This window comes from Chelonia mydas, chromosome 17, assembly GCF_015237465.2.
Source record: "Chelonia mydas isolate rCheMyd1 chromosome 17, rCheMyd1.pri.v2, whole genome shotgun sequence".
In the NCBI taxonomy this organism is placed as follows: Eukaryota; Metazoa; Chordata; order Testudines; family Cheloniidae; genus Chelonia; species Chelonia mydas.
The window spans coordinates 17,828,915-17,851,934 of NC_051257.2; the positions used below are offsets into that span (position 1 = coordinate 17,828,915).

At 42.5% G+C, this 23,020-nt stretch overlaps 1 protein-coding gene across 3 annotated transcripts; it reads right to left on the reverse strand.

Moving 5' to 3' along the window:
- Positions 1-1,771: 1,771 nt before the first annotated feature.
- IFT22 (intraflagellar transport 22) lies at positions 1,772-6,930 on the reverse strand. Of its 3 annotated transcripts, none has more exons than XM_037880762.2 (5): positions 6,766-6,930; positions 6,163-6,242; positions 5,942-6,031; positions 3,691-3,893; positions 1,772-2,225 (listed from the first exon to the last, which is right to left on the reverse strand). In XM_037880762.2, the coding sequence occupies exons 1-5, from the start codon at positions 6,802-6,804 to the stop codon at positions 2,077-2,079; spliced, it is 561 nt and encodes a 186-aa protein (XP_037736690.1). In that variant the 5' UTR covers positions 6,805-6,930; the 3' UTR covers positions 1,772-2,076. The 3 variants fall into 3 exon arrangements, with proteins under 3 accessions (XP_037736690.1, XP_043387161.1, XP_037736691.1); XM_043531226.1 differs by having other exon boundaries at positions 6,344-6,766; XM_037880763.2 differs by lacking the exon at positions 5,942-6,031 and having other exon boundaries at positions 6,766-6,913.
- Between the last annotated feature and the right edge of the window lie 16,090 nt (positions 6,931-23,020).

Here is a 23,020-nt window from a genome sequence, read left to right on the forward strand (position 1 = left end):
TCTCATGGTAAATCTAGCAATATGATGAAATTGAAAATTTCAAAATAAGTGTGAAAATGCACCCTAGGGCAATGATTGCAGATGCAGATGGGTACACATAAGTCTCCAGGTTTATCTAAGACAATGGGACACTTACTATAAGTGTCATGAAAGTAAGAGCTCAAAAAGGAAGTGTGAACATAATACCAACAGCCTACTACTACATCAGTGAGAAACATCAGAGCCCTCATCCCAGCTATCTTATGCTGAACTTACTGACATTGCAGGATTTTCCTCTTCATTAGTATTCTTCCTCTCAGGAGTAAGGGATATTAAAGAGGCTTTCTGTTAAAGTTGAAGGGCTGTTGTATTTTTAATGTGCCTAGAGTTCAGGACAACTGGAAAAAATACCCAGCATAATAGTGTGAAGCAGACAAAATAACTTGTAGAAATAGTGATGTATGCATGATAAGATACAGCTCTCATAAGCAATGGATTTTAAAAAGCAGAGGTGGCAAAAGAAGTTAGAGCTGCAACAATGGGACATACTAAAGACAATGTAGATAAAGCCTCTGTTTTCTGCAGTTCCTGTTCCATGCTATGACACTAATTCTTCTTTTTAAAAGTCTCTTCTAAAAAGTTATTGCCTATGTTTATTTGTCTTTTTTTCCCCCATCTCTTCCTTTGCTATGTATCTCTGTGGTAATATCACTTAACTAAGTAGAGCATTCTGGTTTTGGACAGTTTTTAATGAAATACATTATAACTTGCCCATTCATTTGACTATGAGCAAAGCAATTCAAATGGTAGAGTTCAATGAAGATGACAATCCATTCTTAGATTTCCCTTTCAAAACAAGATATGCACTTAAACAAAATGTTTTCAGTGTGCAGCATGCCAATATCTATAAGTTGCTGAGAAATAGAGGGCTGTCTTTCACAACAAATGCACTGAATGGAAATGGGACAATGCAAGCAAAACAAATCAAACAGTAAATTCTCTAAGGGAAAATAATATACATTTGATAAATATCTTTCCCTTGGCAAGACAATGCAGTAATCTTTGCCTTTCATAGCCCCTGGATTTGAGCAAGATGATCTACTGGATGAGACACCAAAGCTACTCAAAATAAGCAGAAATTTGTTTTATGCCGAGTTGGCTTGTGCGTTGCGTATTGGCTAGTTTTTCGGGCTTGTTAATGTTTTTAAAGTATCTTGTCACTTTTTTTTTTTAAATTGGCTCCCAGGCGCAGCCAATCAGAAAGCTCAAAATGGTGGTGATTGGCATTTGGCTCCTCCAGCTGCTGCATTACCTGTGATGCCCTCTCTGCACACCCCCTTCCCACTCCTACAGCCAGACTTTAAACACTATCACCAGCATCACCTTAGTTTTTTGGAATTGGATAGAAAGACTTGTCAGGATAAAGACTGCAATTTTTGTTACCAGAACACAAATCTATAAAATTATATTTGCTTCCCACGTTGGAGAAAAAAGTTAGGGGACACTAAATAGACATTCCACAAGTGAACTACTTCACAGATCCATGTTCCCACTACTTTCTAATGATTTCCAAAAGCACATCTTATCCATGTAAGCTCACAGCTGACACTGACACATCATGCGACTGCTTCAGATAGCCATAAACTTTACGGGCAGGCTGGGACTTTTTTTTAAAGCACTGTATAGAAAAGGATAAGAATATTTTTAAATGAGTGAATTAAAAAAAGAAGAAAAAAAGAAGTGACCACTCCCTTAGTCTCTGCACCAAAAAATATGATTAAATACAGTTAGGTCTAGATCAATGTTTTATTAGAAAATACATTCTTGTTCTCTTTATCTAATGCCAGGAGGCAGCTTAATTTATCCAAATTCCTAGACTTACATGCAATTCTTGGGGATAGCAGTTCATTAGAAGTCAATAGTGGGTTCTCATGACGAGTCAAGTTGTGCATCTACTTGCTTTTGGGAAAGTAAACTCGTTAATGTTTGTGGACTGTCATTTGCCAGAGATGAAGATAAATTCCTGTTTCCTGGATTGGGCAGATTCCATAATGAAAGAAGTACTGTATCTCTCTTACTTCAGTATTTCTTCCAGCATTAGGTAATAATTGACATCTCTTCCCTGTCTCTGCTCTCATTTAGTAAGTTGATAATGCTTTTGAAGTATTTCACAAATTCTATGCGGACATCCTCAGGATCTTCTTCCAGGCTGGAGTGTATTAGTTTCAGTTTGTTCAGTGGTGAAGCTTTGAAGTTACACACAAAAAATTAAAAATAAAGGTTACTATATTCACTTTAATACAAATGCATTTACAGTTTTCTTGAGTTCACAAGACTGTTTATACTACTCAAAGCATTTGGAAATCCAGATGCATTAAGATACTGCTGTCCAGCATAACATGTAACATTTAAAAAATGATGCATCAGTAATACAATGAACTAAGTTCATTGATGGATAAATCCTTTGAAAAACTGAAAGGATATATTTTGCAATCACATATTTAGATACAAAGTGAAATCCAGCCAATATGTAGGAATTTTAATCAATTCATTTAAGATATTATTTAATCACTTTGAAATTATAAAGTATTTTTACATTTAAATCTTAAAAATGTTTGGAACAAGTAGATCTACCCATTGTGATTCAACTATTCAAATTATAAATTGCTTATGCACTACCAAACTCAGAAAAATCTTAGATAAGCGGCAATGAGGGGAAAGTAAACACAAAGTGTATAGTACAGGTCAATGGAGGTTTAATCTGCTGTAATGTGGGAACGGTTCTTGAAGCTTTACCTTTCTGGTCTGATTATTCTATATGTTTTTTTTTATTGTGGACACACACAACACTTCCCAGAATTGCTTTTTAGTTTTTATTGTGCACTACACACTTACAGCCTCTCCTTGCAAGTTCTGATACTGTATAGTTCTATTATCTTTTATTTAGATGTCATTTTCTGAAATATGTTTTCCTCCATATTTCTTCATGTTAACCATTTCTAGATGGCTTCTTTGAAACTCCTGTTGTAAAGCCAAATTAAAACAGGACCTTTTGATAGAATCTCTGTCTCATGGATGCATTAAGCTTCTTCCATCAAAAGATCTGGGGACTGATTTTCTTCTCCCTTACACCGGTGTACATCACAGCACTGCCACTTAAGTCAGTTATACTGGTATAATGCAATATAACAGAAAAGAGCATGAGGTCCCTAACTTTTCAAATCCATCTTTGTTTCCATCTTCACTAATGACATAGCAGTTTACTCTCATTTGGCCTAGATGGCTTCAATTTAGATGTATGTAACATTGAGTTTTTAGACACTTTGTAAGTACAAGGAAGATAATCTCTTATTTTATTGAGCTACTCCTGGGGTGCTCATAAAATGCTGATTTAAAATGCCTTTACAAATCGTTGCTATATAGACAAAACTACAGAGGGACCATATTAAAGTTAGAAACCCTCATGCAAGGGATGAAGTGTTATTTAGGACTTGCTATCAGGAGATCTATTCCTGGTTCAGCCATAAACTCTCTGAATAACCTTGTTTTCCCATCTGTGAAATGGGGATATATTTACCTATCTACCAGTTATGTCATGCTCACACTTTGAGGTTCTCAGATAGAAGAAATTATAGAAATGCAAAAAGTCAAAAAGAGTCACCAGCTTTGAAAGTTAAGTGATAATTAAAAACCTCTGTTTCATCTTCTTACCCAAGGACAGGTTTTCTGTGTCCCCTGCACTGCCTGGCTTATGGTGTGCAATTAGCAGACACTGGTTATCTAGTAACTGCTGTTGCTGCACAAAGCAGGAGTACCACATTTCAATTTCCTTCAGGTGACTGGGCAGTTCTGGGTTGAAGACTATTACAACACCATGGGAGTCTTTCATCAGAGCTGGCCAGCAAGTTTCAAACCTTGAAAAGCAGGTAAATGGAAAATGGTTAGGTTGGTAGACCCAAAATTGGCAATTGTTTTTACTTATGTGGAGTTTTAAGTAAATATTAGTTTATGTATTTTGTTTCTCCTCAAACACAGATGTGTCAGTGTTTTTACCTATAAAAATTAGGGAAGCTTGCTGTCAATATGGCAAACTTCAAACACATTTTTGTTCTAGACAAACACCAATAAGCCTCCTAATTTAGTCAGAGGCCAGAAGAGACCACTAAATCATCAAGTCTGACCACCTGTCTATCACAGGCCATCCACACCAACTAGCACCCACACACACTAAACCCATCACAAGCAACCCCACCATACAATTGCACTCATAAATTTGTCCAGCTCTCTTAAAACTAATTAAGTTGTTTCCCCCGACAACTCCTACAGGAAGGCTGTTCCAGAATCTCACTGCTCAGATGGCTGAAATCTTCTAATTTCCACCGTGAATTTGTTGATGGTCAGTTTATAGCCATTTGTTCTTGTGTCAACACTGTCCTTTAGCTTAAATTGCTAAATTTTATCTACTGTACAATGTAACATTTGGTAAAAGATGTGTTTAAATCCTTCTCTTAAAGAGCTGACTTGTGGCGTGGTCCCATTCCTACAAATTTATCATCTTAGGCAGACTCTTCCACTCACAGAGACCCACTGACTTCAACAGGCATATGTATCTAGCCAGGTGGATCAGTTTAAGGGATTGGTGTCCCCCAAGTCATCTAGGTCCCAATCCCATATTCCTTGTGCACCTAGAACTCCTGCTGAGCTCTTAGAGTAATGCCTGCTAAGCTCTCAAAGATCACCATCAACTTGATCTGGTAACAGTTCAAAAAGTGAGTTAGAAGGAGTTTCAGATTCTACACCTGCCCTTGAATTCCCCTGACAATTTGTGGTTTTACAACCAAGTTTTCCTTTTTAAAAATGTTTTCTATTCCTGGCTGTTATAAACCTACTCCCTCACATTTCCACCACCACAACAGGGCAAAAAGACTGACTTAAAAAAAAATGTATTAGCACATGAGTCCCAATCAAGACTGGGGCCCAACTGTACTTAGCTCTGCAGAAATATGTACAAGGCTACTTCCACAAAGGACTTAATCTAAAAGAGTTGTCAAATGCAGAAAGCAAGCAAACTGAAAAAATTGCAAAACATTTTCCCTCTAACCTCTTTCAGTTACTCAGTGGTGTGTAAAAGAGACTTCAGAGAAAAGTGTGATTTTTAAGTTGATGCTGTCCAAGTATTTTACTGCTTTAAGAGACAGGGAGTGACCTTGTCTCAAGGTTCGTCTTCACTACCGTGCTAAATCGCATCAACGGCAGCGGCGCCAATTTATGGTGTCTGATGAAGACACATTACATTGATGGGTGAGCGCTTTCCTGTCTATGTAATTACTCTACCTATAGAGTAGGCGAAAGCTATATCGGCGGGAGGCGGAAGCTGTATCGGTGGGAGAAAGTAAATAAGGAAGCGTTATTTACTCCTTATAATACAAGAACTAGGGGTCACTAAATGAAATTAATAGGCAGCAGGTTTAAAAACAAACAAAAGGAAGTATTTTTTCACACAACGCACAGTCAATCTGTGGAACTGTTTGCCAGCGGATGTTATGAAGGCCACACCTAAAATAGGGTTAAAAAAAGAACTAGATAAGTTCATGGAGGATAGGTCCATCCATGGCTATTAGCCAGATTGGGCAGGGATGGTGTCCCTAGCTTCTGTTTGCCAGAAGCTGGGAATGAGCGACAGGGAATGGATCACTTGAGGATGACCTGTTCTGTTCATTCCCTCTGGGGCACCTGCCATTGGCCACTGTCGGAAGACAGGATACTGGGCTAGATGGACCTTTGGTCTGACCCAGTATGGCCGTTCTTATGATATACGGGAGACAAGGTGGGTGAAGAAGAGCTCTGTGTAAGCTCAAAAGCTTGTCTCTCTCACCAACAGAAGTTGGTCCAATAAATTATATTACCTCACCCACCTTTGTTAAAATAATGTGAAGTGTCAAGAACACTAAAACCCACTTACTTTTGATCACCGCCACAATCCCACAGCTCAAATCGACACCCCGCCCCTTTACTGTTGCCATTCATATTTGGTTTCTCATATTCCAGGATCCTAAAAACAGAAGTGGATTTAGGGCATGATAAGACTCTACAACAAGGCCATGCTGGAAAGAGCGTGACATCCCCTGGGGGAGCCGTTTTAAAGGTCTCCTTTCAGTATACATGGTGCGTGGCTTCACTCACCTCACTCCTTGAGTGGGGACGTAGCTGCTAATGCCTTCTGTGCTCTCTGACAGAAAGTTTGCCAAGACGGATTTTCCAGACTGCCAGAAACGGGAGCAAAAGGCACTCGTGTTAATAAAAACAACACCCACAGTTTGCAGCAGGGCTCAGGGGGAAGGGCGGGGCAGGCTGCATATCCCACTTTGGAACATGATTTGTGCTGTTTGGGGTGGGTGGGGGCTACTTCCCTGTCCGCGGGGGTGGGGCCCATAGGATCTTTGTGGGCTTGGATCCTTGTGGGCTCCCAGCCGGGCTGTTCATGTTGACGGGGGAGGGGGAGACACGCACAAGACCCGGGGCCCCCCGTTTGGCCACTCGGATGAGACACAGACAAGGCTCGCGGGGGAGGAGCTTGGCTAATCACATGGGGCGCCAACGAGGCTCTGGGATGCGGGCCCAGCTAGGGGGGCCCCGGTGGGGCAGGTCCGAGGCTCCGGGGCGGAGGCCCCGACACACACACGGGGGGGCCTGGGGGCTGTTCCCGGGGGCGGGGAGGGTTCGGGACCGAGGAGGCTCCCCGGGGCCTCTGCTCAGCCGCCGGGCGGGGCCGGGCCTCGCACTCACCTCACTGGGGCCCACGAACAGGATCTTGGCCTTCAGCATCCCGCGCGCTCCCCCGGGGGCCTGGGACGGGCCGCGCGGCGCCGCACCCTCCCGCCAGCTCGCCCCGCGCCAAACGGCGCCCTAGCAACGCGGCGTCGTTGCCAAGGGCGCAGGGAAGCCGCCCTGCCATTGGAGCGGAGCGTGGCCCGGGGGGGTCACGTGCTGCAGGGAGCCCCTCCCTGCTCCATGTGACCCCGCCCCCAGGTTCTCTTCCCCTCCCCTTTTCTCCAGGCACTGACACTTGTCTCCTTCCAGCCCCTTTCTCCCCCCCCCACCCCTTTCCTGGTGTTTAGCTGCTCTCCTCGCTTCTCTCACTCCAGCCCCTGAGTTCCTGCTCTAGTCATTTGTGTCCAGCTTTGCCCAGAAACTTGCACTGGGGTGCGGTTCACCCCTTCTGTTAGTTCTGCACTCCTCTGTGTTGGGTGCTCTTAGTTGGGACTAAAACAGATCCCATTTTGATTTAGCTTCAGGTTTGGCTTTGTTTTTTTTTAAAAACAACTAAAGCAAAAATTGAAACATTTTCAGCCGGAAGCATCTCCACAGCACAATAAAAGGGGCGAATTACAACCTGTACCGTTATTTTGGTGCACATTTGTGTCTAGACCAGGCCTTGTGATGAGGTCAGGAAATTGGCTAACTTTCTTCACAAGGTTATTCAACATTTTCCTGGCTTTATAGAGGTAGACTCTTATCACAGAACCTGAAAAGATGGCTCAAGCGTTAAGGGCACTAGCCAGGGACTCGAGAACCCAGGTTTCAGTTTTCCTATTCTGCCACAGACTTCCTGTGTTACCTTGCGCAAGTCAATTAGGACCAAATTCACAATGGCTCCTAACTTCCATCAACATCAAAGGAAAGTAGGAGCCTAAACCTAAACACCTTTGTGGATCTGAGCCTGGTCCACTGTAGAAGTGAAGCTAGCAGTACTTCCCTGAGGATAAATATATTAGAAGATTATGAATCACTCACTGGCTACCTCTGAGCCATAAAATATATAGATCGGCTGTGAGAAATGCCAATCTCTGGTATAGTTTTCAGAACACATTGATCTTGTGATACTGACTACAGAATTTCCTGAAGCCACCAGCATGAGCAATGAAGAGGCAAAGTTTCTTATTAAGGCTTTTTTGAGGGAGCAGGAAGCATTCTAAAGGCCCAGCATATAGGTAAAAACATCTGGCAACCAGATGGATTGCTTCAGAGCTGTTTAGAGCCCAGGTACAGTAACAGTTAAGACAAGCTTTCAAATTGGGCCTTTAGGTGCTACCATAATATAAATGTTTACTAGTGCTACTAATAAAAGTGAAACAGGATTGTTTTGTTCCCAGAGAGAGGATTACTGTGTTTCCAGCAGCCTGCAGACCTATTTGCTGTCTCACTCACTACATAAAGTGGTTTAGGATTGTTTAGTGTCCCAGGAGCATGGGTGTCATTTATGCCACGTTTAAAGGATCAGAAATAATCCATTGTTTCCAGGGCAAGTTATGAGAGAGAAAGATAATGCAAGAAAGCCAGCTGCACTTAGTGTCAACCCGATATTTGATTCTGTTTTAGCAGACTGGGATGCACTTTTCTGCTTTTTGAAATATACAGCCACCTCATCCCAATTTCACACCTCATTAGGTCAATTTGTAATTTGTTCATTCTGCTGCAAGACTATATGCTACATGCCTGTTCCACTTGCTTTCAGAGAAAAGACAGAAGTGACCCAAAGAGAGAAAACTAGGACAATTTTACACTTATAAGCTGGCACATGTAACCATTGTAATGTCTAGCAGTGCACAAAGAGAAACGGATATAATGGTTCTAATGTGGACAGGCCTGCCGACAGCAACTCTGGGCCCCAGGGCAGAACAGTCAATGTTCCCCCTAGAAAGGGATGGCTGAGCTTACGACACGACGTTTTGTCCTATTCATAACACCTTAGAACCCACAATGCGTAAATTGTGACGTTGCTTAATCTAGTTAACTTTTTTCCCAGTTACAGCACCACTATTGAACAAATTGTGAGTCTAAATATAAGATGTAGAATTTATTATTTTGAATTATATATTTAAATTAAATAAATAAATACTTTATGGACTGAAATTTATTAATATATAAAACATTTAAAGAAGCACAAAGTAAGAAAACACCTAAAGTATCAGGTAGGCTAATTAAACACCTAATCGTGATTCATGTGTAAGCTAAAGACAAGGAAAAAACTGATATACAAAATGTAACTGAATATGACCAATAAAGTTAAAATATACAGTACAATACTTGCGCTGCTGTGTGACATTAACACCCAGAGCAATGAGGAGATGGCAGGCCTGGTGCGCCACATCTACCGGGAGATCTCCGAGGAGGCGGCCGGGGCAAAGGCAGAGGGAAAACCCACCCCTCGTTCCCTGACTGAGCAGTGGAGGTGGCCCCTCATCCTGCGCTCATGATAGCGGCTTGTCAGCCAGTGCTAGCGGCAGCGATCGGGGGCTGGCCCCGGCTGCCTGTTGGCAAACTTAGGGTGCCTCAATTAGGTGGCTGAACTTGCTGGCTTGTGTTTGGCGAGGAGCTGCAGCCCTGGGGGTGGAAATCAGGTAGTGCAGAGGGAGCCTGTTCCTCTTTAAAGTCTCCCTATCCTCAGCCCCACAGCCGGAGAGCCACCATGGCAGACACAGCGGCTCCTGAGCAGCCAGAGGGGGCGGCAAGCTCCACGGTTCCCAGGCTGCTGTTGCTGACTCCCTGCCAGACTGCCAGACCAGCAGGGTGCAGCAGCACTCTGGCAAACTGTGACTGGCCCAACGAGGACGGCGCTCTGTACAGAGCAGCAGGAAACCAGATTTCTTTTTTTTTTTTTTTTTAAATCTTAATTTTTATTTAAAAAAATATGTATCTATCCCACCCCCCCGGGCCCTCTTAAATTGCTGGGTCCCTGGGCAATTGACCCCTTTGTCATCCCCCCGCACGCACGCACACTGTCGGTGGGCCTGAATGCGGACAACAGTGCGGAAGAGCCAAAAATCTGAGCAAGAGGTAACAATAAAACCTAACCACTGGTTAAAGGAAAGAGGGCTGTTTGCACATCTGCCCAACAAGCAACTGTGATCTTCATAATCAAATGAGTTGTCAGATGATATAAAGTGCGTGTGGTTTTTTATATCAATCACAAGGGAGTAAGAGGATCATATCTTATAAATTTTCAGACGTACCTATGTGATTTAAACTCTTACCTACCTAAATCACTTTTGAAAATAGAAGTTAGGCTCCCAACTCACATAGGTGCTTTTGAAAGTTGTACCCAAAGTCAATCTAATGATTTTTAACAATTTAAGCCATTCAGGTATTTTGTTTTTCAGATTAATTACTGATATATTTCCCCCAGCAATCCATATTCTCTTAAATTGCTGGTTCAAAAGCATTATGCTTGGCTTTGGCCTTTACCCTGAGCCTCTCTCTCTTTAGTGTAAAGGGGGACAAAGAAGAGACTAGCAGTCAGTTAAAGGTACTGTATCTCCTTTTCAGCAAACATCTGTAAAGCAGTAGTGTTTAAAATCTGAACAGACTTACCTTAAAAAACAACAAAAGACCTGTTACTTTGTTCGATTCCTCACATTTAAACAGATTGCATCCCTTCCCTCACTTAAGTGCCCCTAGGCACAGCATCTTCAGCGCACCCCCCGCCTACAGCTGACCTTAGTGTTTTCTGTAAAAAATGAAACTTTAACCCACTTTTAACTTTTAGGCGCCCCTAGAACACCGGTGCCCTTAGGCATGTGCCTTCTGTGCCTAATTGGAAATCAGGCCCCGTGCCTCACTGTAAACCTCGGCAGAGAAATCCAAGTGGTCAGAGTATTTCCGTTTAACGCAGTGAATTAGAAGCAGAAACACTATGACAAAATCTTCATCCCAGTTACACACTGCAGACATAATGGCTTCTGTGGGTTGCAACATCGCACTGGGGCAGAATTTGGCTGGCAGAGTTTAATTTTAAGTTATAGCTGCAAAGCCTGCAAATGAAATAAACATTAATAGTTCTTTTTGCAAAGCGATTGCTGAGATCACATTCGTTCCATGGAGCAATAGTAACACCTAGTGGCTAAACATGCCCATTCATTCCCTCATTTGTTTCCTCTCTCAGATAAGTGTGCCGCACAGGACTTGGCACGATTGCCAGTTCTGACCTGAGAGGCCAGCACTTACACTCTCTAGGGATTTGCCTCTTTTCCCTCCACCCTGTTCTGTTTTCTGTTAGAAGTGGTTGGTGAAATATGAAACTTCATTCCTCTCTCCCCCCCAACCCTCCTTTCACATTTCTGGCTAACGTGGGAAGTTGTTTCAGTCCATCTAGGTCTGTAAGCGGGTGGGCTGTGCTCTGCGTGGCCTACTGCTTCCAGCGGGGAGAACTCCAATCTCCTCAAGGAATCCATAATATTAAAGGATCAAGCTGATCATCCGGCGGAGGTTGGTGACCTTGGTGCATTTGATAATGGCGTGTTAACTTGCCTATGTTAAGGCAGTGCAACCTGATAGGTTCCAAGAAGTAACATTTGTGAAGATCAGTAAAATGTGGTATACACAGTTATTGACCATAGCCTCCTGGGGCAGCTAATTCATCAAAAAGGCTCCCCTGACAAACTGGCATTTGAGAGGAAAATAACCTTAAATTTTTACTGTGTTAGCAGAGGAGCTGCTTGGAAAGTGTTTTTAACGCTCTCTGCCCCCTCCCCCTGAAAGTTGGAATTTTTTAGCAGCCAAAACACAGAATATTTTGGTTTGGAAATACAGCCATGATGCCTCATAGGAGTTGTACTTCATCTGCCTCATGTGCCCATTCTCTTCTGCTGACTGGACAGATTGCATCTACCATGATGCACAATGGCCTCCCTTCTTGGTCAGCTGCGTGGTGCACCATTGGAGGTGAAGTCTGGTTGGGGAACCTCGCCTGCAGAAGAAAATGGGGAAATGAGGCAAGGTGGTGACATTTCCAAAGCAAAATATTTTGGTTTTTGATTGTTCTCCAAAGGTTCCAGGTGTTCATGGAAAGCAGATTGGATTAATTAACAATTTTCCATCAAAAGACAGTTTTGGTGGAAAATGATCAACCAGCCCTAGTTAAGCAGATCCTTATGGTCTGATTCTATGACCCTGGATCGTGATCTCACGTGTGTAAATCCAGCGTGATTTCAATGGAGTTACATTGGTACAATACTGGTGTGAGAGGAGACTCAGGAGCTATGAGACCAGGGAGAAAAAAGGGCTTGGTCACGAGAGGGCTGTGCATTTCCTGGAAGCTGTTGAGGAACCCAGCTTCCACAGAGGTTCATAGCATGTCACAGGATTGGGTTAAAAGTCCGCAGCATTTGTTCAGTATATTTATTTTATCAGCAGCAGAACTACAAAATGCTGCATATGTTAAACAAAGCAACTAGCATGTGAACAATAGAACCAGGCAAAATTTAGTGACCCCGATACACAAGGCTTAGAGCCGCATGGTTTTGTTTTGAGTTTTGGTTTTGAATCAAAAATCTCAGAGTGAAACACGGACAGCTCTGGAGTTTACCTCCCCCCCATTCAGAGAGCGCCCAATGACTAAACTGACAATTTACCATGAAGGTTATTTATTCGGGGGTGAGGGGAGGGAATCCTGAATGACTGCACTGAAGTTAAGGAAAACAAATTCCATTAACGTCCGTGGGACCAGGGCTTAGTCCTGAGGCTTTTGCTTGCAAAATGGACTGCTGGCAAGAAAGAGGGTTTGTCTTGTGGATAGGAAGGGGGGGTTTTTTGTTTGTTTTCTTGAGTTATCATTGTATCACTTCGGCATTTAGCACCAAACAAGAGTTTCTAAATCCTGCATGCCTTGCAAACATCACACTTCCACTAAGGTACCTGGGCCTAGTCACATCTCTTCTTGGGTGTCCCAGTCATCTTAAGCTATTCCATTGAAGACAATAGAGTGACACCAGTAATTAATATGGCTCAGAGTCCAAAGCCAAGTTATCTTCCTTCCCTCCTTCCTTTTTTCTCTATTACCATCAACAGTTCCACCAAACTAATGCTGAGCAGCAAAAGGACACGCTTTTCCCTACCCCCTCCATAACCTCAGCTTTTATTTAAAAAGCACATTTCTAGCCTTTTTCATAACATAGAACTTTCAAAACAACCATGTAGGTATGGATAAAAGTTCCTTATTTTTCCTAAAATCACCAGGGAGATCATATCAGCTCCTTAGAAGTAAGAAAGGGAAAACACAACAGGCACTACAGGCACTTACCAGCTGAAAACAAGAAGGCTTCAGCAAATAATCAACTACAAAATGACTACTTTAGAGTGACAGCTGTGTGTGTGGGTGCATGTGTGTTGTCTTTGTATCTAATTTAGAGGGCTAGCCACACCCCCTTCCTGCTGTGAAAGGTGTTCTGGGGAAAAAAGTCATGTAAGAGTATACCTTACAGTAGGAAGATTTATGAGGAGCTGGGCTGTCACTAATGAAAGTGCTGTTGTGATCAGGTTTATATTGTTACTGTATCCTACAACTAACTTGGGTTATAGCTGTTTAGATTTAGCCTTTGGGGCCTACAAAGTCCATAGTTATAGGTATCTCAATTTTTGTAGTGTCCCCTTTCTCCTTTCTGATGCTGTGCTCACCCGCCCCAACTCATAGCTGCATGGGGACTGCTACCTGAGCTAGGGACACCATAAGCTTCTTGTTTGCTATCAGCTGGCTAATTAGCTGAGGTGCTAATGTGGTTTCCAAACATGAGTGGGACAGTTTGGTTGATGGCAGTCAGCAAAAAGGATACAAAAGGAGGGACCATGGCTTCCTAACTCTACCCTTATCCCCTTCAAAGGCAACAATAGTACCTTTGGGGGAGGAGAAAATGGAGATGACTTAGAAGCAGGCAAATCAGTATCAAGATACCTCCCATCCTCAGAGGAAAAGAAGAAACAGAAATTATGATTGATAAGACACCAAAGAGGGGATCAGTACAGAGCAGCAATAGGCAAAGAGATATGGGAGGACCAGGCAGAAACAATGGAATGCCAAGGGGATGGAGAAATAAGAATTTGGAGATCAAAGGGTATTTCAAGAACAGAAAAAAAGGAAAACAAGGCAAAGTAACATGGAAGGTGTAGACAGAAGAGAAGGGTTAAATAACAAAGACAATGAATGAGAATCATAGAATTATAGGACTGGAGGGGACCTTGAGAGGTCATCTAGTCCAGTCCCCTGCACACATGGCAGGACTAAGGCCATGTCTACACTTACCGGTAGATGAACACTGCGGTGATCCATGCAGCAGTGTCGATTTAGCGGGTCTGGTGAAGACCCGCTAAGTCGATGGCAGAACGTTCTCCCGTCAACTCCAGTACTCAGCTCCCCGAGAAGAGTAAGTCAAGTCGGAGGGAGAGTGTCTCCCGTCGACACAGCAAGATGTATACACCGCTGTAAATCGACCTAATCTACATCGATTTCAGTTACGTTATTCATGTAACTAAAGTAGCGTAACTTAGGTCAACTTACCGCGGTAGTGTAGACCAGCACTAAGTATTATGTAGACCATCTCTGCCAGGTGTTTGTCTACCTGCTCTTAAAAATCTCCAATGATGGAGATTCCACAACCTCCCTAGGCAATTTTCCGGTGCTTACCTACCCTGACAGAAAGTTTTTCCTAATGTCCAATCTAAACCACCCTTGCTGCAATTTAAGCCCATTGCTTCTTGTCCTATCCTCAGATGTTAAGGAGACCAATTTTTCTCTCTCCTCCTTATAACAATCTTTTATGTACTTGAAGGAAGATGATGCTTCTGAAAGAGAGAAAAAAGAAACTGAGGCAAGGAGGATTAGGAAAATGAGAGACAAAATGGTGTACAGAAGAGCAGAATAAATCAGAGAAGAAGGGGACAAAGTAATGCAAGAAGGGGAAAAGGTAAGAAAAGATGATAACTTGTAGCTTATATCAGGAATGTAAAAGAACTTGATTCCGTTATGCATTAACACCTAATACTAAAAGTGGAGAATACATATATATGTGTGTATATTCCCCCAGAATGGGTTTTATTTTATAGGTCACCTCCATTTAAGAGGAGGGATGGTATCATGGGTAAAGCACAAGACTGGGAACCAGGAGTGAGAGTCTTTACTCTGCCTCTAGGAGACTTAGCACAGAACTCACAGCTGTAGGAGGGAGACTAATGTTGCTTTACACCCACTTGGCCATGGACTGCCCTGAGGGTAGGGTGACAAGTTGTCCTGATTTTATAGGGACAGTCCCAATTTTTTGGTCTTTCTCTTATATAGGCTCCTATTGCCCCCCACCCCCTGTCCCGATTTTTCACACTTGCTGTCTGGTCACCCTGTCTGAGGTTCCAAATTATGGCAACCTTCTATGACTATCCTGTGGGCTGCAGCACTGCCTAGAATTTCCACACTGCTGCATGCTATCACTCTGGTGCTCAGCCCTGCCCTAGCCTGCTCCCGAAGCCGGGGTTTGTGAGGGGTTCCTCAGAAGAAAGACGGATGTCTTCCACAGTTCCTACATGTGGGGAATCTTCCCCCCCAGAAGCCAGAACTGGGATTTTAGGATCCTTCTACCCTGCATAAAGGGGCTAGAGCAATGGTGCGGAGTTCTGTTCTCTGGCTGAGCTGTAGAATCCCTACCCTTCCTTGGATGAGTCATTTAGGCAAAAACTTTGCAAATTTGAGGGTCTTAATTAAGGCATTTGCTAGCTTAAGCCACCCATTTAGGTACCTAAATATGGATGTAAGGGCTTAACTTTTAGGCCCCCAAGTTTGAAAATGTTGCCTTAACCTCTTTTTGCTTTGCCTTTCCCCTTGAAAAATGGGGATAATAATACTTTTAACTCCCCAGGAGCTCGGTTCATTTGTAAATTGAGTTGAATGCTTCATTTAGAAAGTATTACATAATGTGAAGTATTTACATATTCATGTACTGTACTTACATAATCACATACTATCAAGGTTCACAACACTCTCAAAGTTTAATATAAAGATCCTGCTTGACTAAGGATCCTTTTGCCTATTTATTTTTGCATATTCTGTATGTGAGCCTTGCGTTTCTGTGAGGGTAGCGATACACGGAAGCATGTAGAGCTCTGCATTTTGAAACATTATGAGGAATGTCCTGGAAATTAAAAAAAAAAAGAAAGAAAAGAAATGGAGAGCTATTTAAAAAAAGATTACATTTAGTACAGACTGATGATTGCATAATATTAAGTGGTATGCTAGTCAAATTTTCTTCAGTAATTTGAAATCCTACATCTCTTTCTCCCTTGGCTTGTCCAGTTTTGTCGTCTTGAGCTATACTATAATTTACTGAAATGCTACGTTTTTAGTTTTCATTTTAATTAGCACAGCTCCAGCTTTAGATGGATTACTACAATTACTCTCTCTTTTTCCCTTCTAAGTTCAGAAATATTATCTGTCACTTGTAACGTAAAGAATTGAGTTGGAAGCATTCCAGATTCTTACTTTAAGTGTTCAAAGATTAAATGGAGTCCTCACTCATAAAATCTTTAATTTGAACTGGTCCTTTCAATTCCCAATTCTTAAATTCACTATTTTTACATGCAGGGATTTCCTATTATCCAAATATGTACAGAGGCACTTTATGTTCCTAAATACATATGTATGTATGTTGTGTAGACATCACCAGTGGATTATCCTTAACCTCCTTAGGTTGATATTTTCTGTTTAATTGCGTTATATTTTAAAGCTGAATGGTATCTGCCTAGTCCTGTTTAATAGCTAACAAAGTCTTAATGATGAATGCAGTGTTGCTGTAGCTGTGTATGTCCCAGGATATTAGAGAGACAAGGTGGGTGAGGTAATATCTTTTAATGGACCAACTTCTGTTGGTGCGAGAGACAAGTTTTTGAGTGACACAGAGCTCTTTTTTAGCTGAAGAAGCGCTCTGTGTGGCTCGAAAGGTTGTCTCTCTCCCCAACAGAAGCTGGTCCATTAAAAGATATTTCCTTCCCCACTGTAAAGTTTTAATGAAGCTGCGGTCTTCGGTGTGTGTGTGTGTGTGTGTATGTATGTGTGTATATATATATATATATATATATAATCAGTCTCCAATAAATGTTATTGGGATTATACAACGACACAGATTTATTAAGTAGGTTCGTTCATAGAAATTTGTGTCTCTAAGCAATTTAGCTGCTGCAGGCAAACACTATGGTGTGTCAGTTAAGGTGACCGATAGCTAACACAAAACCTAAAAGTCAAGGAAATAAAAAGTTGAGTTTCCCACACAACTGTACATACCCTATGCTCCTCCCCCCAGAGACATGCACTTCACCAATTCCACAACCACTATATACCACAAAAAAACCCATGCCACAATCTTAACTTTGCCTTTGGAAGTGGAGAGAATAGGGAGATGGAGAGGAGGATCTGCAGAGAGAAATCCTGGAAGCAATCAGTTTGGGGACAGGATACTCAGACTAAGGTTTGCTTGGTGTTCCTTAAATCAAGGAAAAAAAACAAACCAGAACCCCAAGGGGTGGGTGAGTAGGTGGAAGAAATGTTCTGGACTAGGGGTGAGCAATAATTTTTGCAGGGGGCCACTCCATGAATTTTGGTAAGTTGTCACTGCCCGCACATTTCTGTTATATTAATAGAAGGGGTGTGGGCTCTGGGAGGGAGTTTGGTGCAGGAGGGGGCTCTGGGCTGGGGCAGGGAATTGGGGTGCAGGAGGGTGTGTAGAGTCTGGGAGCGAGTTTGGGTGCAGGAGGGGGTTCTGACCTGGGGCAGGGTGTTGGGATGTGGGAGGGGGTTCGAGGTGCAGGCTCTGGCTGGGAGGCCTTTACCACAGGCGGCTCCCAGCTGGCGGCAAAACAGGGCTCAGGCAGGCTGCCTGCATGCTGTGGCCCTATGCCGCACCCGGAAGCGGCTGTGGCTGGCTGCTGCTGGCAAATCTTTGCACGCTCCTTGTGGGGAGGAGGGCAGTGGGTCTCTGTGCGTTGTTTGTGCCTGCAAGCACTACCCCTACAGCTCCCATTGGCTGGTTTCTGGCTAATTGGAGCTAAGAGGATGGGGCAGGGGCAGCGCACAGAGCTGCCTCTTCCTCTCCTGCCCCTGCCAGGGTGCACAGAGACATGTCAGCAGCAGCCAGCCACTTCTGGGAGCGGCGTGGGGCCATGACAGGCAGGCAGCCTGCCTGAGTACCCCGCTGCGCTGCGGGACTTTTAGCAGCCTGGAGATCGCAAGGGGGCAAAGGAGGCCAGACAGAAATGATAGTCACAGTCCAGACAGAAATGTTAGATGGGCCGTATTTTGGCCACCCCTGTTCTGGATACTGACCCATTGTGTAGGCTGTGTTTGAGAGCAGGGTGGGGATTAACTGAACAGTAATCAAGGAGGTACTAATACACGTGTATACGTAATTTGGGAAATACCTGGCTCCAGTTGTGTTATAATAGGTGTAGTACTTAATACCTCCAATGACTCTTGCTGTATTTGGCACCTCAATTGTCATTTTATCGCTTCCATGTATTATCTGGATAGTGTTAAAGAAAGGGAGGTTTAGAAGCTGGAAGCTGGAGAGCCAGATAATGAGATATGATGCGCTCAGCATTATACAGGGATTAGTTAAATGCTTGCTCTACAAAGGGTCAATGCAGTAAAATGCATATCTAGAAAAATATTCTTTTAAAAAAATCTCCAAAGTTTTCAGCCTCATGCACGGCTGTAGTGAAAAAACTGAACAGGATGCTGGGTTGCATTACTTGTAGGAACAGAATATAAATCAAATGCGGTGGTATTGTTATTCCATAAGACACTGGTGAGCTCTCATTCAGAGTACTGTGTATGGGACCAACCCCTGTGTCTTAGAGGGTTACAGTTGCACTTGAGGGGATAAAGCAGAGAGAATGAGAATAATACCAGGTCTTTCAGCTGTAAGTTATGAAGCTAGACTGGGGAGATTTGGCATATTCTTGTTTGAAATGAGATCTTGCTGTGACTCAGCCAGTGGTTTTAGAAGAACGAAGAGGATTAATCAGGATGAATCAAATTGATTCAGACGAAGGCCACGAAAACAAGAGAGCTTAATTTGAAAATTAGGAGCATGGGAAAGGAGGTGGAGGGAGAAGCTCTGGCTAAACGGTTTCAAAATCCATATGGAATAAGTTACCGAAAGGGCCCTCTGAATGAAGGAGCACAAATGTCTCAGGCCGCAGCTAGATAGAATTGCCCAGGGAACGGGAGCATGATATTTGACTAGCGGCTGGCTGTGTTTGTCAAGAACACACACAAATGCTCATAGCCACTGTGTGGGGGATGGAGGCTGGGTGTTTGATAGAAGGAGATGGAGAGAAAATGGGGATGGCTGGAACCTAGGACATATGGTGGAAGGAAGATAGACTCATCTATGTGGGATTGGGGTCTGTCGTAGGAAAGGACCAGCTGGCAAAGGGGTGGAGCTGTGGGAGGAAACCAGCCTTCAGGGAAGACAGGAAGGGATGTTAGGGACTGAGGGGAGGAAGGAGGGAAAGAGCCTGTGAGTGGGTAAAGGAGTTTGGTGCTGTAGTTTTTGAGGGACAGGTCTCCATACTTCCCTCAGTCAAATCCCTGCTCAGCAACAACAACAAAACTACATTTGCAAGGCCCACAAAGAGAAAACACTGATGATTAAAACTGGGTCTTTCAAGGAGCCTACAGGAGTTAGGCACTCAGCTCCCAAATGGATTTGCATGCCAAATTCCCTTTGACAGTCCCAGCCTAATGCATTATCTATGGTATTTCCTTAAGATTTTCTAGGGCACTTTCTCTTATTTGTACATCTTCTAGACTGGCCATGCCTTGGAGAGTTTACAAGTTTCATGTTTGTGCCTTGCACAACACTAACCACATGGTCAGAACTTCACAACTAAATAATAATATTATTTAATGAATAACTGATGACAGGGCATGTGGTTCTTATCTGGGATATGTAATAAGGCGTAAAGCCAAAGGCCAAATACATTGGCACTAGAGAATTCAGATTATTTCTAATTGCTGCACTCTGGAAAAAGTTATCCCATTTGGAAAATGGTATACATGATTCTTTGCGTGGTGCAAAAATACGAAGAAGTCATGTCAATTCCACTGCACACCGATATTGTCCTAAAAATCACATGGGTTGGCTGTTAACAAACATCCCATTGATCTTTTGAGCCAACCAGTATTCCATTTGCTGAATTATGCTTCGGAATGAATCTTGTCCAGTTTTTTACCTTTACTACTGGTACTTTTTGAAGTGAAAATGTCTGAGAACATAAAAATTGGATGGCAACAGATGGCAAATCCATGCTTGTAGATGTTTCCTTTGTTTCACATTGACTCAATAGACATTTGAGGCTTCAAAGTATCAGGGGGTAGCCGTGCTAGTTTGTATCCACAAAAACAATGAGGCCGGTGGCACCGTAAAGACTAACAGATTTATTTGGGCATAAGCTTTCGTGGGTAAAAAACCCCACTTCTTCAGATGCATGGAGCGAAAATTACAGATACAGGCATAAATATACTGGCACATAAAGAGAAGGGAGCTACTTTACAAGTGGAGAACCAGTGTTGACAAGGCCAATTCAGTCAGGATGGATGTGGTCCACTCCCAATAATTGATGAGGGGGTGTCAGTACCAAGAGAGGGAAAATTGCTTTTGTAGTGAGCCAGCCACTCCTAGTCCCTATTCAAGCCCAAATTAATGGTGTTAAGTTTGCAAATGAATTGTAGCTCTGCAGTTTCTCTTTAAAGTCTGTTTTTGAAGGTTTTTTTGTTGAAGGATGGCTACTTTTAAATCTGTTATTGCATGTCCAGGGAGATTGAAGTGTTCTCCTACTGGCTTTTGTAAGTTACCATTCCTGATGTCTGATTTGTGTCCATTTATTCTTTTACGTAGAGACTGTCCGGTTTTATACCCATGAAAGCTTATGCCCAAATAAATCTGTTAGTCTTTAAGGTGCCACCGGACTCCTCGTTGTTTTTGTAGGCTTCAAAGTGACACAAGGACAGAGTGACAATCCTGTTAGAAAGATTGTTCAGATAGAAGGCCTGACGTGAAACTCCTCATTCAAGCAGAACTCCCCTCTAAGATCAATAAGAGTTTTGCCTGAGTAACGACTTCAGGATCAAGCCCACAACATGCTATGTACAGTAAGAGTAGTAGGAAATAACACCCTACACTAAGTGCACTGTAATAACCCTGGTAATCTTGCAGCTTAATTTACCATAGAGATCTGCCTAAGATCTTATTGCTACCAAACCTTTGTCTATCTACTTTAACTGTCAGATGGTACTTGAGTGGACCATTTATGTCATTTAATGATATTATCTGTGTTCCACACTGGAAGGGCTTTATTCCAAGCATTTTCGTTTTTAGATTGGCTTCTTATCTGACTCCTTTCTGACTTCAAAAGGACGCTTCATAATTCTAAATCTCCATAAGGTTTTACCAAATGAAGCAAGGCTGTTTTTTGCTTTGCTTTCTTTCTAGTGTCTACATGGAAAAACTCACTGACGTGATCCAAGGAGCAGTCGCTATAAAGCTTATTCACAATGCTTTCCATGGTCTCCAGCGAAATTCAGCTGTCCCGCAAGTAGTTAGTGACTTTTACAATCATAGGAAGGATAGAAAACATCTGTGTGTAACTCCTGAAATTCTGGGGCCATATTCTGCTCTCACAGCATTGTAAATGAGAAATAACTCCACTGAAGTCAATGGACTTGGAGGGGACAATGAGTTCAGAATCTGGCCTTTTCTTCCATTCTGTTCTTGCTGTTCTTCACTCAGTCCTCTGTACTACTATTTTTTCCAGTATGCAACACCCTCCTCTTCTTGAACAGAGGTAGTTAAATATTTCCAAAAAATATATGTAGCTGTGGTTGCATAAGCATATGTTTCATCTATATGTTTAATACTCTTTTCAAAAATGTGTGGCTTTATCTCTTGTAATATAGTGTGTCTGGTTTGTAAGAACAGGGCTGTTCATATTTCAGGGCTTCTCTCCTCGTAGTTAATCTCCCTGATAAAGTGAATGAATTATATTTTTGTTGGCTGTCTTCGTTGCCTCCATCACTGTGTTTCCAATTTATCAACATAGTTTTGAGAAATTGTTAGGATATGTAGCACTCGTAAGCACCATGGGGAGAAAAAATATTCATTTATTACTGCTATTGCATGTGATTACATTACGCATATCCAAAGGACTAAACATTAAATGTCATATTTAATTCTCCCCATACAGTAGATATTACTCTTTCTCCTTCTTTCCAAAAACATTCTGGAAGCTAATTCTTCAGTCTCATCTTAGATCATCCACACAGCAAAGAGGGCAAGTATGATTTAAGGATTAGTGCGAGAATAATAGGAGTCAGGCCATCCAAGTTCTTCTCTTCATTCTGCCTCTAACTCTTGGAATTTCAGGAAAATGATTGTGGTGTCAGAGCTGGGAAGGGGGACACTAAGGAAGGAAACTTGGTGACCTTGGGAAAGTCACTTGACTTCTCTGTCTCAGTTTCCCAATCTGTAAAATGGAGATAATACTAGCTTACTGCAGAGGGCTAATGTCATAATTTGCTAGACTCCCACCTTCTGGAATACTTATCATGGCACAGCAAGGAGAGGGGATATCCTAAGGTCCTGTACTAAGAACAAGATCATGAACGATAATATATTAAACACTGAAGAGTCAATGAAGACTGAGGTGGCCAAATATGCAGGTGACAAAAAATTGTTTAGTATAGTGAAGACTAGAAAATTGTGAGGCACTTCACAGGTATCTAACAAAGCCAGATGAGTGGGCAACACAATGGCAGATGAAATTCAGTGTTGACAAGTGCACATTGGAAGGAACGATATGAACTATTTATCCACATCACTGATGTCTGACTACTTGGAAAAGAGACCTGAGTTTATTTGTGACTAGTGGAATGAAAACACCTACTCATTGTGTAGTGCTGATGTGAAAAAGACAAGGTAAATGTTAGGATGTATAAACAATGGAATATAAAATAATGAGATGATCATTCCATTATGTAAAGCAGTAAAACGCCTCCACCCTGAATACTGTGTTGTTTGATTTGGGATGACCAGAACTGTCTATAGCTGGTAAATGTCTATAGCTGGTATAAATGAAAGGACAGTCAGGCCCTGGGAACTTCAAATTCAAGAGCTGTCAATCTGGTATCTTTCATGAACAGTAAAGCCAGTTTTTTAAAATGGTTGTTAAT

What these genes read in the sequence shown, in the direction of transcription:
- IFT22 (XM_043531226.1), bottom strand. Translation starts at nt 6,412, where the DNA reads ATGGGCCCCACCCCCGCGGACAGGGAAGTAGCCCCCACCCACCCCAAA. An exon ending in AGCACAAATCATGTTCCAAA is followed by an intron (nt 6,243 to 6,343) that starts GTGGGATATGCA and finishes CGTTTCTGGCAG; the next exon opens with TCTGGAAAATCCGTCTTGGC. An exon ending in GTCCCCACTCAAGGAGTGAG is followed by an intron (nt 6,032 to 6,162) that starts GTGAGTGAAGCC and finishes TTCTGTTTTTAG; the next exon opens with GATCCTGGAATATGAGAAAC.